A 16,127-nucleotide genomic window follows, 5' to 3' on the forward strand; every position below is an offset into this window, starting at 1 on the left:
ACCATTGTTTTAACACAATGCGAGAAATAGACAATCATTTATGCAGATTTTTCATTATTTAATTTCTTCAAATATAATGCAGGATTCTAACATTTTGTGGCAACAGTTTGAAAAGTGAACCGACGTTTATGAGTCCGACGCAAAATGCCAAAATGAAAGCAATAGTCCTTCGGGACTGAAATCCCTTTGGACTAAAAAAAAAAAAAAAAAAAAAAAAAAAAAAAAAAAGATGCCTAAAGTATAACTTGCAATTAAAACAACAATACAAATTTAAAATAAACAAACTATAAATTAAACATTGCATATAAAATACATTACATTACTGCTCGGCATAACATACAGCCTCGCTTTGCCCATGTGACAACAATTTGTATTCGCTCAAAAAACATCAAGGAATTGCAAAAAACTTGGTGTCCATATGCACATCGATTTATTTTCACTTAAAAAAAAAAAAAAAAAAAAAAAAAAAAAAAAAGAGAGAGAGAGAGAATTGCACAAACTTGGCGTTGCGCACTGCCTTGGCTTTGTCCATGTGCACGAAAACATTAGAGAATTGCACAAACTCGGCATCGCGCACAACCTCAGCATTGCGCGCTACAATGGCTTTTCCCATGTGCACATCGATCTATTTTCACTTGAAAAAAATTAAAGAATTGTAAAAACTCGGCATTGTTTTCACCTAAAAAAAAATCAGATAATTGCACAAACTCGGCATTGCGCGCTACGTTGTCTTTGACCATGTACACATCGATGTATTTTCACTTAAAAAACATCAGAGAATTACACAAACTTGGCATTGCGCACTGCATTGGCTTTGCCCATGTACACATCACTCTATTTAAAAAAAAATCAGAGAATTGCAAAAACTCTGCATTGGCTTTGCCCATGTACACATCGATCTACTTTAAAAAAAAAAAAATCAAAGAATCGCACAAACTCGGCATCCCCCACAAACTCGGGATTGCGCACTGCATTGGCTTTGCCCATGTACACATCAATCTATTTTCACTTAAAAAACATCAGAGGGTTACAGAACCTCAGATTTTCCCATCTTCTAGGATTGAGCCAAAAAGATAACAAAATATTAAAAATAAGCAACTTTAAAACGAAGCATACAAGAAAACTTTTTCACTTGTCACCCTTGTCAGGAAAAATGTAAAGTCTTTTTGAGGGGATTTATATATGTGTATACATATATTGAATTTATATCAGGGTAAACCCTTTTGGATCCCCCTCCCCATCTTTAAGAAACTTTACTAACGTTTAATCCGCCATTTCCGTAGTATATGCAGAAAAATGGCAAAAACCCACAGGGGGGGGGGAAACACTCGATTAAGAACTACATCATAAGAACATTCAAAACGCAACTGAATTAACTGCTCAAATTAACAAGTAAAAAAAAAAAATTTCAGATCTTACATTATGCCCAAAGGGGCGTTTTTTTAACGTTTTGTGTGTTACCTTTAGTTATCAAATATGTTCTTCGCTCTTAAACTATAAAATTCAGTTCAACAGCAATATCTCAAAATAATTTTAAAATGAGCATAGCTTTCGAATTTCCTACACACAGTTTCGCGCTCTGGAGATAAAAATGTCCCCCCCCCGTACTGTGTTGCCATTGCTAACTTTGAAATCTTTGAGTTTATTAATCAAAAATTCGTTAAAGTTTTACAAAATATGAAACAGATAAAAAACAAATTCCAAATTTGGGCTTCCGGATGCCCATATTCGGTTGGAAACGTACGTTATTCAAAATTTGATGGCTCTAGGTACCGTTGTTTTATCACAATGCGAGAAACATTTTGCAGATTTTTCAGTATTTAAATTCTTTAACTATAACACAGGGCGATAGCATTTAGTGGCAACAAAATAACAACACAACTTTAAAATATCGGATTAGCCACGTTGGCGCGTTTATTGCCCATAAAAAAAAAAATCGCCAAGCAGTGGGCTAAACCGCATTTCAGTCTTTAAAATAAGGGCTGAAATGCGGTTTAGCCCACTGCTTGGCGATTGAAATGCGGTTTAGCAAATTCGAAATTCAAAATTCCGGCTTCCATGTGCCCATGCTGAGTGGAGGACTATGTTATTCAAAATTAGATGCTCTAGGTACCGTAGTTTTTTCACAGTGTGAAAAACACATACATTCATGCAGATTCTTCATTATTTAATTTCTTTAAATTTAATACATGGCGATAATATTTGTTAGCAACAATTTGAAAAGTGATATGCCTTTTGTAGTGATTCAACTCAAAATAACGTTTCTAGGCTAATATAAAGAAAAATTTTGAATTTATTCATGTAGTGCTGCCAGTAGACGTTTCCAAGAGAAACTTATTTCCAACTTTTTTTTATATGTAAGGTCGGAAACATGGATCTTGTTCCATTAAGTCATGTTTTAAATCCCCCTAAAATTAAAATGGGCAGGGATCGAATAACAATTTTATTGACAGATGAGAAAATAACTTGAAAGCTCAACTTGCACAGATTTCAAGCAATTGTGCAACTTTAAAGAAGAAAGTACTGAGATAAGATTACTGTAGTTGTTTATAACAGAATATCTTCTTTGACAGTAAGTTAGTTTTTTAAAAGCCATATCTGTAATCATGGTGGAAATATCTCCCTCGATGGGCAAAGATTTCAAATAATTGGATTTTTGAGTAAATTGCAAGGAACAAATACGAGAAGTACATAAAATGTTTCCAAAAACAAAGTTAGGTAAAGGGCCTTAGGCTCTATTTAAATTCTTCACTACTCTTTAATTTTTTTTTTATCTAATTTTACATCCAAATGCTCTCAATTTATTTAATTCAGAGATACAAAAATCGATTTTCCTATTCTTAAGTTTAAAAACTAAAGCTGATTGTAAAGAGTACCGGTTAAAGCAAATATTCATATTAATATTACATATGTTTTTGTTTTCCATCCTATCAATTCTGGCCCTGATATTTTCTAAATTTGCTTAGGGATGGAAAGTGATAAAGCTAATGATAAATAAGCCAAATTAATAAATTCAAAATTAGTGAAAATATGCTTCATTCACTTACAAAAGACAATGCATATCAGTTCAGTTTATTTTACTGAAAACCATTCACAATAAAACAGTAATGCCCTCTTTTAAATAATCATAAAACAATGTATGATTTTTAAAGTACATTTCAATACATACAATAAATATCAATCTATTTTTACATGTGAACATTAAGGTTGTGGTAAATGTAACACATATAATGTCTTTCACAAGAAAAGCATCAGCAGTGTTTTATTGACACCATCTGCTCATTAAAATTCTAATAATTATAAAATTATTCTCTACTTGCCTTCAAATAATTAGCATACATACACCAAAATATTGAATATATAACATTAATAATTTATATATTCACACCAAGATAAAAAAAACTTTAAGTAAAACATTTTAATGCGTTCCATAATAATAACAACAATCAAATACAAAGCTTAAGAGTTTAAGAAAAATATACATACTTTGTACAACTTTTCTCTATAAAATTTAGTTTGCATATGTGCAATTATAATGCAGTAAACACGAAAATTATTTTCACACCTAATTGCATATCTAGTAATTTTTCTTTAATAATGGAAGATTTTAAATTTCTTTATAAAAATGGAAATTTTTGCATAGTACAATTTTTGTTTTTTACATTCGTAACTTTTTTTAAATTCCCATTTCATAAAAATTATAAACCAAGCATATTATATTAATTAATTACATACTTCTCTAGAGACTATTAACACTTAGATAACTCTATATACCATTTTTAACTCATTATATACACTTCTGAAATATTTCTTCCTCATTCATACATTGTCTTGCAATGTAGGATAACATAAAATTATAACTTTTCCATCCCATAATACACCTTAATACAATTTTATAAATATAATTTTCAATGTATTAATTTTATAATTTCAAATTTTACAATTAATGATTCTACGCATATTACATGACTCATAATAAAAACTGTTAAAGTTAATTTTGATATTATTTAATAATTTAAGAATAGGATGGAAATAACAGCATAGAAAATAAGAAAAATAGCTTAACAGCATGGAAAATAAGAAAATTAAAAAAATTATACAAATAACCATCTGCACATTTAGTAACAATAATAACACAAGAGACTGATAATATTCATTGTGTTTTGTATAATTGTTGTTAATTTACTATTTTCAGAGCAAATATACTATAAGTTCTTACAAATATGTTGGTTATTTTGCATGAAAAACATATTTCATCGTTCAATTCAAGCTACATTAAATAGCATAAAATGAATTTTGCAGATTTTACCCATTCAAATAAAAATATGATATACACAAATAACATTAAAATTATTTTCATGTGTGCTTTCTCCCCCCCCCCTTTAAAATAGACTGAATTTTTATGAGCTGAACTTTTTATTATCAAATCCAACATAAGAAAAGTTTCCCAATTAACTTTATCATTTAGATAATTATAATATTAGCAGATTACTTTTTTAACCAACATAAATAAATACAAAAATTACTATATTTTTTAAAAAAACAGTACTTTTTGCAAATTATGCATAAAAACAATGGAAATACCATGTTATTGATTAAATATTATTCTTTTGAGGATACTAACACATTATCCCAAAACAAATGAGACAATATTCTTTTAATCAAGATTAATTATAAGTAAAGTGGTCAAATATATTGGTAGAAAATTCAAGCCTAGAGAAGATTATTATGTTTGATTTTTACAACTTATTAATTACTTTAATTTGTTATGGCTTGAACTTTTACACTTCTATAGTGCAAAACAAAAAAATATAATAAATGTTTTCATTCTGCTTAATATTATACATAATCACACTGCTTTTAATGAAATAGGATACAGAACTTTTATTTTTTTGTAAAAAATAAATTTAATGTTTGATATAATATGTAATTTTAAAATGATAAATTGAATATTTTCCTGCACATCAAAATATGCGTATAGAAAAGATTCATAATTACAGTTGAATTACTTTATATGGGTGAATAATAATGAGCTGTTTATAATTTAAGAATATATCTCACAAAGAGGAAAAGCAACACATACAACAATTAATAATATTTGTGCCATACAGGTTCGTAGTATAAAACACATAAGTTCACAATTTCACAGACTGATAAACACCGAGAGAATGATTTCATGGACAAATAACTTAGTTGAATAGCTCAGTGATAGCTGCAAGTGAGTTTAAGAATAATTATCAATTATAGTAATACACATTTAAATACAAAGGCACACCATGCTCAATTAATTTTAAAAGTAATAAAGTTAGAGAGAGACACTTCCTAAAATAACATTTTAGGATACAGATTTTATCTTAAGTCAAAACAAAGGCCAAAGCTGTAACACATGATACTACATTATTAAATACTAAAATTTTAATAGATTCATTTAACATACTCATCACTTTGCTTTAATTATTACATACATTAGATATATGAGGTAAAACTCCCGCAGTTTTTTATGCAATGCACTGCATTACTTCGAGTTTAAGCTGCAATAGGATTTAAAAATAAGAAAATAATAAAAAATGATTCCATAATTAGAAATTGCAAAGTAAACCTTTTTTACTTAAACATGTAGTAATGCAAACATTTTATGCTGCTTAATTTACTGAGAATCTTCTTCAGATATAATACTGTTTTCAGAATTTGAATTCTCATTTTCTTTATTGCACCAAAGTACATCCTCTTTAGAGTCATTTTAACCATTAGCAATGCAATATTAAAAAAAAGGGCGTCTATAATTTAATGATTTTAAACAGCTAATTTAATAATAATTAAGTGTTAAAATAAGAAGTGAGGCTTGAATTCGACGTAATACAATAATTAGTTTGACTTTGTGTATAAAGATAGCAAATACACATATTTGCAATTAATTGCTAAAATTTATCATACGATAAAAACTGTCTTGTAGCATTTGTGCTAATTTCAGTTATTTTCAAGCATGCTAAAATATTATTAAAAACTCCAAACCCTTCATGTATTTTTTATAAATAACGTTTATAAAGAGAAACACCATGAGAATTTGAATTAATATATTATTATACTCAACATACTGCACTAAAATTAAACTGAACATTTATGTCTTATATTTTTAAATCATAAAATAATTGTGTATTGAATTTGAATATATAACTTTGAAACATGAAAGGAAAAATTAAGTATTAACTGTAGTTAATTTAATCGACAAACAGAATACTAGTATTAACCTTCACTCCATCATAAATAAGGTAATGCATAAAATGAATTACAGTATACCTATATTATATATCACGGCAGCATAATAATATTCCACTTAGAATGATCTCTATAAGAAACTGTTGAGTAAAAAGGTGAGAAGTCTGTACAAAATGGTCAGAAAAAGCTTTAACATTATTTGCACTACAACCTGAACTATAATATATGAGATCACTTCGTACATTTCTTGTATACAGAGTATGCTGCTAATACCTTCTAAAATTCGAATTCAGTCATTACACGTTTCAGGCACATGACAGGACTTTTCGATGAATTCTTTAGGGAATGTACTTCAAACAAATTTATAAATATATTTAACTCCTTTAAAACAGTACAAAATAAACAGACAAAGTTATGATTGTTTCATTTTTTGAAGCAAACTTATTATATTTTGTAATGTTACAGAATTTTATTGATATTCCTATTTATTTAATATTACATATAAAAAGTTCTTATAAATTACAGAATAATATACATTTAAATATGGAAATAAAGACTGCTACATTAACACAGTATGAATACAAATGAAATGCTTCTTTTTTATAATGAAACAAATTAAAAATAATAATTTCACATTAAAAAAGACACTAATATTTTAATTCTATGCAGTTTCCAATTGGAAAGAAATATGCAGTGCTATAAGTTAGTGTAGCAAAATAATTACCTTCATTCACACATCCTCAAATCTTTTTTTTTTTTTTTTTTTTCTGAAAATTTAATACATAACTAACATCACTCAACATTTTGACAAAAATCGCAGTTTTAAGAACAGATACCATCACTTTCCTGCATAATACAATAAAAACTCAACATTTTGAGGTGTGTCTTATTTAAAGCTCAAAGCACTAAATTTCAAAAATGGCCTTACATGACTTGTTATATTACCCACACAGAACGGGATGGATTTAGGCCAACTATTTTAAACATCAAAGACCTTTTAACAAGCATGTGCAGTAAGCAGCTGATAATGTAAAACTTGAACTTCATATCAAAATTTTAAAGAAAATTATCATTCATATAAAATGCTTGAAATATATTTATGTTAATACTATTATTGCAGAAACAGACCATAAATGCAATAAAAAGTAAATTAAATATATCCACGATAAAAATTATCAAATTATGCATTGCATACTAGACAACTGTATGTTTTTATACTACTACCTATCCATCACCTTTTGCTCACAGAAAAAAGGCATCTTTCCACTTTGTGGTGAGGACATTCACTGTTAGAAAAATGGAACAAATTAAATGACTTCCCTCAGTGGCACTCTATTAACCAAAATTATGATCTTGAATAAGAAGCTGAATTAAGCAAACATGAATGAAAAAGAAAATATGCAATCACATGCACAGCTGATAAAAATTGTAGTTAAATTTATAATTTGATATTGGCAAATAACAATTATTGAATTCAGAGATGAATTTAATTTCAGAAATCAAAGTATATCAAGGTGGAATAATAGAAATAATGAGAATTTCTAACAAAGGAACACGTTATGATACTAAAATATTTATACATATGATGGCAGCCCTTGCATAACACAGTATTCTTACAACATGGTTTTCACTCTATGATAGTTCAAGAATTTGGAAAAAAACCCATCCGCACAACACAGCATGCTACTATACTGTTTTGTTCTAACATGCTTCAATCAAAGTTAGAAACCACTATCAAGCACCCATGGCAGAATCATCTATGCTTCAATATCACAGCAAATTTAAATAGAACATAATTAAGAGAAACCATTATCAAGACAAAATAAAGTGACAAGAAACAGAAGGAGAATTGCATTTCATTTAACCGAACAACTGCAGTTTTATTTTATAAATGAAGAACTTCCCATAGAAAGAAACATAAAATTGAAGAAAGCACTTCAGATATCCTTAGCTCCATAAAATAAAATTTATAAAGATCTTTTAATTACAATTGAAATAATAGTCCCCTTCCAAAAAAAAGCATAGCAGAAACACCTTGATTCTACAAAGAATGTTCAGAAGAAAAGAATATTTTTCTAAAAGAAAATGCTTTCTTTTAATGAATGATAATAATGAAAACATTATATAACACACTGATATCCATTTCTTTTAATCAATTATTGTTTTAACATATTTATCTTAGTTTCATTACATACAGTATAACTTTTTTTAATAAAACTTCTGCGAACTTTTTTAAATGATGATATTATACAGGGATTACTTACATAGATTAACCCACTGACGTACTAATTTTATACATTAAATGTTCCTATGTATGCCATTTCTTTCTCAACTAAAAATATTATTTTTTGACTTTACTCATGAGAACTAAAAATATTATTTTTTGACTTTTCTCATGAGAACTAAAAATTCTGAATACTAATCTTATTTCTTATATATTATAATAATAAATAGAGTAAATGACTTAAAAATTGCTTTTAGTGCAAAACATTGAAAAACTGAGGCAGTACACCAAACAATTTCATATTCATCTCATGAAGTGTTTTTCTTGTTCTGTATTTTACACAAAATAATTACATGGTGTTATCTTTTTTGGATTAGAAAATATATATGCTACTTAAAAATATAAAAGTGAAATAACTAAATGATCAGAATATTTTGTTGAACAGTATTTAAAGTACTAGTATTTTTAGACACATAGCCATCATATGCTTTGCTTTACTCATACAACCTTTAAGGCATTAATTGCTCTCTATCAAAATGAGAAAAATCAATAATTTAATTCAAAACAATGCAACTGTTTATAACTTCACTATAGAATACAATGCTTCCCCCTTGAAATAATTCCATAGACTGCATGATATTCTAAAGTTTGTGTTTCTACGAGAAACAATAATATAAATACTGACTTATTTCACTTCATATCTTGTTCCACTTTTACATTTGCATATGCAGATAGATAAGCTTGGCCTATATGGTTATACTAAAAAAAATCTGATGTGTACACCACGACTTCCTTGTATGGAATATTAAATTATATGCATTTTTTCTTGAATTTCATTTAAATTGATTGGATTGAATTAAATCTACTTCGTCGACAATGAATAAACCACAATAGAATAAATGCACTCTTTAAAATTCACTGTATTTGTTTACTGTAACGACACTCTGAATGCACAAAATTTATATCATTTGAAGAATTATCGTTGCCACATGTTCTCTTCAAATACTATAATAAAGCTAAAACGATGTATGAAAGAAATTAAGCAAACAAAACAGAAAAGAAACAGTTTTTCACAGACGATTTAGTATTTCTCATTCAATTAATTCAACTCTCACTTCGCGACAAGGCAAAAATACATAAAAACTCAAAATATCAGTATTAAAAACTACGAAGTAAATCTTAAACATTTATTTCCTCAAAAAAATTCCAGAAAGGATTAAGCATGATTTAATTCATAATAATAAATGAAGGCATTATTTTTGTGTTGCGAAGCTTAGTCTCTCTAGATTGGCAACAAATCTACAATTCTGCTGTTTCAAATGTAAACAAATATGTCTGCCATGTTATGCAAAACTTAACCGCACTTAAACAGCTTTTAAATTGTTGATAATTGTACAAATATTGCTTCCAGAATTACGAAAGGCATAAAAACCTTATTCGGAAGATAAAAACAACATAATTCAATCATTTTTAAAGCAAACAATGTACAATTTACAAACATATAAGAGTAAAGATACTGAGATCACTGAGCCGGGTAACAGAGTGGATATATATATAAATATATTTATATACGTTTGGCGCGACGGATTGCAACCAAAATATGAGGTGCACATCTACATGTTATAGCAGTCCTATATACAAAATTTCAATGTTCTGAGGCTACTCGTTTTTGAGTTATGCGAGATATGTATGTGCGTACATACGTTCATACAGACGCCACGAAAAATTCTCTTCAGAATTAATTTTAAAGCAGTTTTATAATTTTTTTGGAGGAAAGGTGTCTTTTATTCTGTCCTTACGCACAAATATCACGCAAAAACATCGTTAAATGGCATTTGATAGCGGTCAAACTGGATATTTTCGTTGAAATATGTTGCCTGAATCTTTTCGCGATTACAATACTTCCTTTATACTTCGTACAAGAAAGTAAAAAGGCACCACTGATTTCACTACGCTCAGAAAACAGCAAAGTATCATTTCAAATACATATTTCAATTAAATATTTAATAGAATAGGCAACAAAACTTATTAATAAAAACTGATGCTTATAATTTTTATAACTAAGAACAGTTTTTATCATAAAAAGAGGTTTTCATGTTACAAAACTATTTTAAAACCATCAGAAAAAAGATACATGAATGACCACATTTACACTTTTTAAATTGTAATACTTTAAAAGGATTACTTCAGAAATATGAGATTTAATACACAATAAATAAAACAGGAAGACACCCAGTTTTTAGCAAAGTGGCATGAAATATATTTCTACATTTTCTTGGATGATACTTGAAATTTTTATATTAAGTACTTATTTCTATTTTGCCCCCCCCAAAACAAAATGTACATACATGAGTTATAAAAAGCAAGCACGCTTATAAATTTTAATGTTTATAGTATACTAAGAAAAGTGACAAATAATTTTTGGCTGAATGTTTGAAGAATGCTATGATAAAAATGATCACAGTTTAGAATTTTACATTCCACCATACTAATCTTTTAACATGCTTCTAAAAAGATGAAAAAGAGAAACAATGTTCTAGAATATTTCTTTCCAGAAATCTCTAAATGAAAATCTACAATGTAGATAATGGCTTCAAAAGTTTCTGCAATTTTTTAAATGAGCTAGAATGTTGCAGAATGATTTACCCCATAGTTACATTTTATTGCAGTTGGGGGAAAAAAATTAATTTCATATCATGAAAAATTATCATTTTATCTTTATCCAGCTCAAAAGGAAACCATGTTTTTGGTTCATGTGCTTAATTTTAGTTATTATTTTTTTTTTTACAAATTTATAAATTAAGACCCTTATCTGAACTATTTTAGAATCATTTTTAATGCTGATTTTCAATTTAATCTGAAGACCTTGAAGATCTACTTTGTGAAATTTTTTATATCAACATAATATGTTTTTGATAAAAAAATAAACATAGGTTTTGTTAATCAAATTTTTTATTTAAAAATATTATATTCTAGAAAATATTTATTGAGTCAATTCCTAATTTAGCAAAGTAATACCAGGGATGATGTGCACAGTTAAATCGTGGCCTTCGAGAACTAGGCCTTACAGCTCAGTGACGTAGAGCATGCGACGTCAGTACAGAGAGTACACCCTTCTTTGGGTTTGAGGGCAGTATTGGGTCAAAGGTTATTGTTAGTCGCCATTGCTACGAGAGAAGTGGTTGAACTGCAATTATTGACCTAAAATTTTGGAATATACCATGCTTTTTTCATAGTTGGACACTTTGAGTTTTTTTGCAATTTGTGGGTTGTTCCAGAAACAATATAATGTCCTGCATGTGTTTAGTGCTGCGATGTAACTGAAATTGCAATAAATATTTTCGTTTTTCCTGTTGATGCAGATGTGAAAATGGATACGTGCAATAAAACGGAAGGACTTCATTCCGACTAAAAACAGCAGGGTGAGGTTTCATTACTATGATTTTATTGATATTTAAAGAAAATTAGATTAAATATTCGATACGTTTAATACGTCTGTTTTTAAAGCCAAATTGATTTCCACTGAAAAACTAGTGTAAAATATTAAAAAAGTAAACAATAACTAGTGTAAAATATAAAAGTAAAATTAAACTAATTAAGTCCATAATACTACAGGATTATTTAATGTATAGTAAATTTTGTTTCATGTATTGCTGAAATGCTGTGCATTATGATTATATATTAATCATATAGCATTAAATGATTAGTAATATCTAATTTATTTCAGTTTTATTTTTAATATACTTGTCATTATAGATTTAAAGATTTAAAAGTAATAATGTTTTTCATTTAAAAATTCAAATTTGTGTTTTTCACATTACTCTTTTTAAACTTTTTGTCATATTTTCAAAATTATTGTGAAAATTGTAATTAATATTATATTTTTAAAATATATAAACAAAACTTGAAAACAATATTGTTACACCAGTTGCTTATAAAGTTTAGAATTTTTTGCCCCTAAAATTTTGCTGTTACGTTTTCTAAATTAAACTTCATACATTAGCAAAATGCTAAATTTTTTAAAAGCTATAGAGTATATGATGTTTTAAATGCATACAATAGAAAAAAAGATTAAATATACTGCAAGAATGAAGTGCTTTTGCAAGGGACGTCCGGTATCCTATATTATCATTACACTTTCCTGATATGATATAGACTCTACCACGTGCGCATCGGTAACGAGATGTGGGAACCTCGGCTAACTGCCTTGCATATTTTAAAATTTAAAACATAATTCTGCAGTGTGTTCCTTTCAAAATGTTCTCTATTAAATTTTCAGAAAATTATTATTTTTCCCCCTTTACAATTCCGTAAGGATACACATAAGTGATCCAAAAAATCATTCACACATAGTTACAGGCACAACTTTCGATCTAGTGAGCTACAAAATTAACTATTACGGTTATAAACTCTAAAGTGGACATATCAAGATTTTCCTTAAAAAGTAATATAGAATGGTAAGAATTCATATCGCAATTAAAAAGGTGTTTAATAAAGACAGTCGGCAAAATTAAAGTAAAATGATTTTCTGTGAAAATTTAAAAATAGATCTTTGGTTTTTATTCTGTAAGAATGTAGACCACTGAAAGTTTAATAATTATTTTAATAATAACACCATTTGACAGTTTAAAACAATGTTGACATTAAAAATTATCATTAAAAATAAATTTTCATGTATTTATAACGATAAATAAATGATGAAATATTCCTTTTTAATATTTAGTTTATTATAAAAGATCTACACTAAAATTTGTTTAAAAAATAAATGTAATAACCGAAAGGGCTAGTTCTTTCATTTTATCGCCATACTTAAGAAAATTAAATATTATTTAAAAAAGTCTAAGAAAAAGTTGGTTCTTGTAAAATGCTCTTTTTATTCATATTTTTCGTGTTTACATATGAATGAAAAATAATATGCAATGTTTCGTTTTCAGTTCGAAAGCTTAATATTTTTGCATTATGAAGTGTTGGAAAATTTATCCAATCTATGGAAAATAAAATGAGACTAATATAAATAATTATTGATCATCCAGGTGAAATTTTTTATCAAGTATTAAGAAAAATAAGCTCAGCTATCTGAAGTCTTAACCGCTTGCCTGATTATCCCGAGTTATCTCGGGTTCGTATATATTGCAGTTAATTATTATCCCGAGAAAACTCGGGCGAAGCAAAATTTGTTAGTATGATTTCTTTTATCACGGTTTTACTCAGTCTGGAGGAAATGAAAGAAAATATTCAGCTTTGATTGGCAGTTTGCCAAATTTTGTTGGTTGCACAGTTCTTTTGGAGGGACTGGTTGCGTGTTTCCCTATTGTATAGTATACGTTGGCTTGTGGATTAGTAATGTATAAAGAAGGATGCATGCATTGGGAAAAAAATAAAATAATGTCGATGATGCAAGACAGCGAAAGCGATGATTTTTCAGATAGTGATTATGAAGAGGTGGGGGGGGGGAATCAAATCCAACGAGACAGTGTACTCTGTGCTCCTGTGAAAGAGATTCCAGCAGTAAGCCAGTAAAGAAAAGAGACCAGATACCAGTGTAGAATGTCAGGTATCACTCTGTGTTGTCCCTTGTTTCAAAAACAATCATACAAAGATTAATATTTAACTATTTTCGTTTGCTCGAGACAACTCGGGATAGTAAACTAATATTACAAATAAATGCTTTTACACCTTCAAAAAATTAAAAATTCAACTTAAAACCTATATATTTTGATTTGTTTCGTTTTGTTGTATTTAATAATAAAATAAAAAATGTGATGATTTTTGCAATTTTTTCAAAAAAATTTGTAAGGGAAGCGGTTAAAGCGTGATATATAATAAATGTTAAGATAGTATCATTTATTTAATAATCTCCTATTTACATCAGACTAACATAAAATTAGCTTCTCTGATAAATTAGTGTGCTGTGGGTTTACTCGCTTCGAATGCAGGAGAGAGATTTCTCATCGTGACGTCACGAGAGAGCTGGACAGCCTTATTTCTAGAAGGTCACGGTTAAATCATGGTTAAGCTAAGGGCAGCTAAAAAATGCAAAAAACCAATATTACATTTAATGGAAACATTCTATTAACAATTTACTTATATTTTCAAATATTTTACTCTGGAGAATAAACCTCATTGGGTTACACAGATTAAATCAGTATTCAAAACAAAAAGAACACACTGTAAAGAATAGAAGAATAAGCATCCTTACATATGAAAAAACAAAGTTATAAAACACATCAAAGAATGATACTTCAATGTGATTGAGTTCAAACTTATATATAAAATGTCAGTCAGAACTTTTTGTTTATTGGCTGAGTTTATCTGGCACACATCTTTTACTACCATTGCTGTTATCGTATGAATATAACTTTTTCTTTTCATATATTCCATAGGCACTTTAGTTTGACACTGATGATTTGTGACTACAAGATTTAGACAACCCCAATTAATTTGCAGTCAACTAAATGGGAACTGACTATAATTCAGTTAAGCTTTCAGTACAACAAAATAGCACTAAATCTTTTGATGATTTGTGATAATACTTTTTTATACATTATGCAATAAAGTTTTACGTATTTTAGACAACCCCAATTAATTTGCAGCCAGCTAATTGGGAACTAACTATAGTTCAGTTAAGCTTTTAGTACAACAAAATACCACAGTGAATCTTTTAAATCCTACCTTTAGTAATTCATAAATTTATGATAAGTAGCAAAATTTAGTAAAGTAATGTAGAACTATTTCAAGAATAATACTTATATTCAACTGTTTCAAGAACAATGTTTATATTTATCTGATTATTGATTACTGATTTTTGACGAAGATATAGCAATTTTCAGCAGAACAAGAAATATTAACCTAATTCATTAGTAAAAACAAATACTATATAATTACAGAATGTTCATCCCTATATCTCTGATAATTATGTGAAAGTAAGGATATCATCAGAATTTTGACATTTATTCATCAATTCTTTTCTTTCAACAAATATTACCTTATAACAGCTAGCAGAAAAACAGCACAAATATCAATAAGGTATATTTAATATTAGAAATACATAGATAGCTACTTATAAACAATTAGAAAGAAAGACCAAATAGAAAATTCTAAAGTAAATGTTAATTACACATACCACACTCACTACTTTTTTAAAGTATTACTCTGGAATATTATTCATGAAACCTCTTTCCCTCTCCCTTCTCTTTAAAAACGCTCTGTTTTAGAGTGCATCCCAGTTTTCTAGGATAATATTATTAAATTCAAATATACATGCTGTTATTTTTTAACTTTTTCTATTATTGCAAAAGTTTAAATGGGAAATTTTGTCTTTCATACTGATAATCAGTTTAGATATATACAGTCAAAAGTCGTTAATGATCTACAAAGCGAAAGTATGTTTCGAAGTCCATTAAACAAAAAGTGGAATTGCTGCAAAAAATGGAAAAAGGCATATCCTTTGTTTATCTAAACTTTAACGTTTGTTTATCCAAACTTTGTTTATCTTTAACGCCGCTGCGCTGCGCGCAATGAATTGGAAGTTGATCTGTCAGCACTATCCTTATCTTCAGGGCAGATGTTTTCATTTTATTTGGCTTATAATTCCTTACTAAATGTAGCATTTCATCTCGATGTACTCCGTCTTTGATATGATTTAAATCAAAAATCCTCATCATTATAATTCGCTTCCGATAGCGAA

General features: G+C 28.2%; 1 protein-coding gene across 2 annotated transcripts in view; it reads right to left on the reverse strand.

Annotated features, from left to right (window-relative positions):
- Nucleotides 1–3,055: 3,055 nt before the first annotated feature.
- Nucleotides 3,056–16,127, reverse strand: part of LOC118204607 (zinc finger CCCH domain-containing protein 10-like) — a 43,134-nt gene continuing 30,062 nt past the window's right edge. For both annotated transcript variants that reach the window (XM_085811270.1, XM_085811269.1), the window contains exon 3: nt 3,056–14,466. In XM_085811270.1, the coding sequence (XP_085667396.1) occupies nt 14,457–14,466 (10 nt within the window). In that variant the 3' untranslated portion in view covers nt 3,056–14,456. The remainder of the gene's footprint in view (nt 14,467–16,127) is intronic.

This window comes from Stegodyphus dumicola, chromosome 2, assembly GCF_044657685.1.
Source record: "Stegodyphus dumicola isolate Sdum_Otavi_A_Nest chromosome 2, ASM4465768v1".
Taxonomy (NCBI): Eukaryota; Metazoa; Arthropoda; class Arachnida; order Araneae; family Eresidae; genus Stegodyphus; species Stegodyphus dumicola.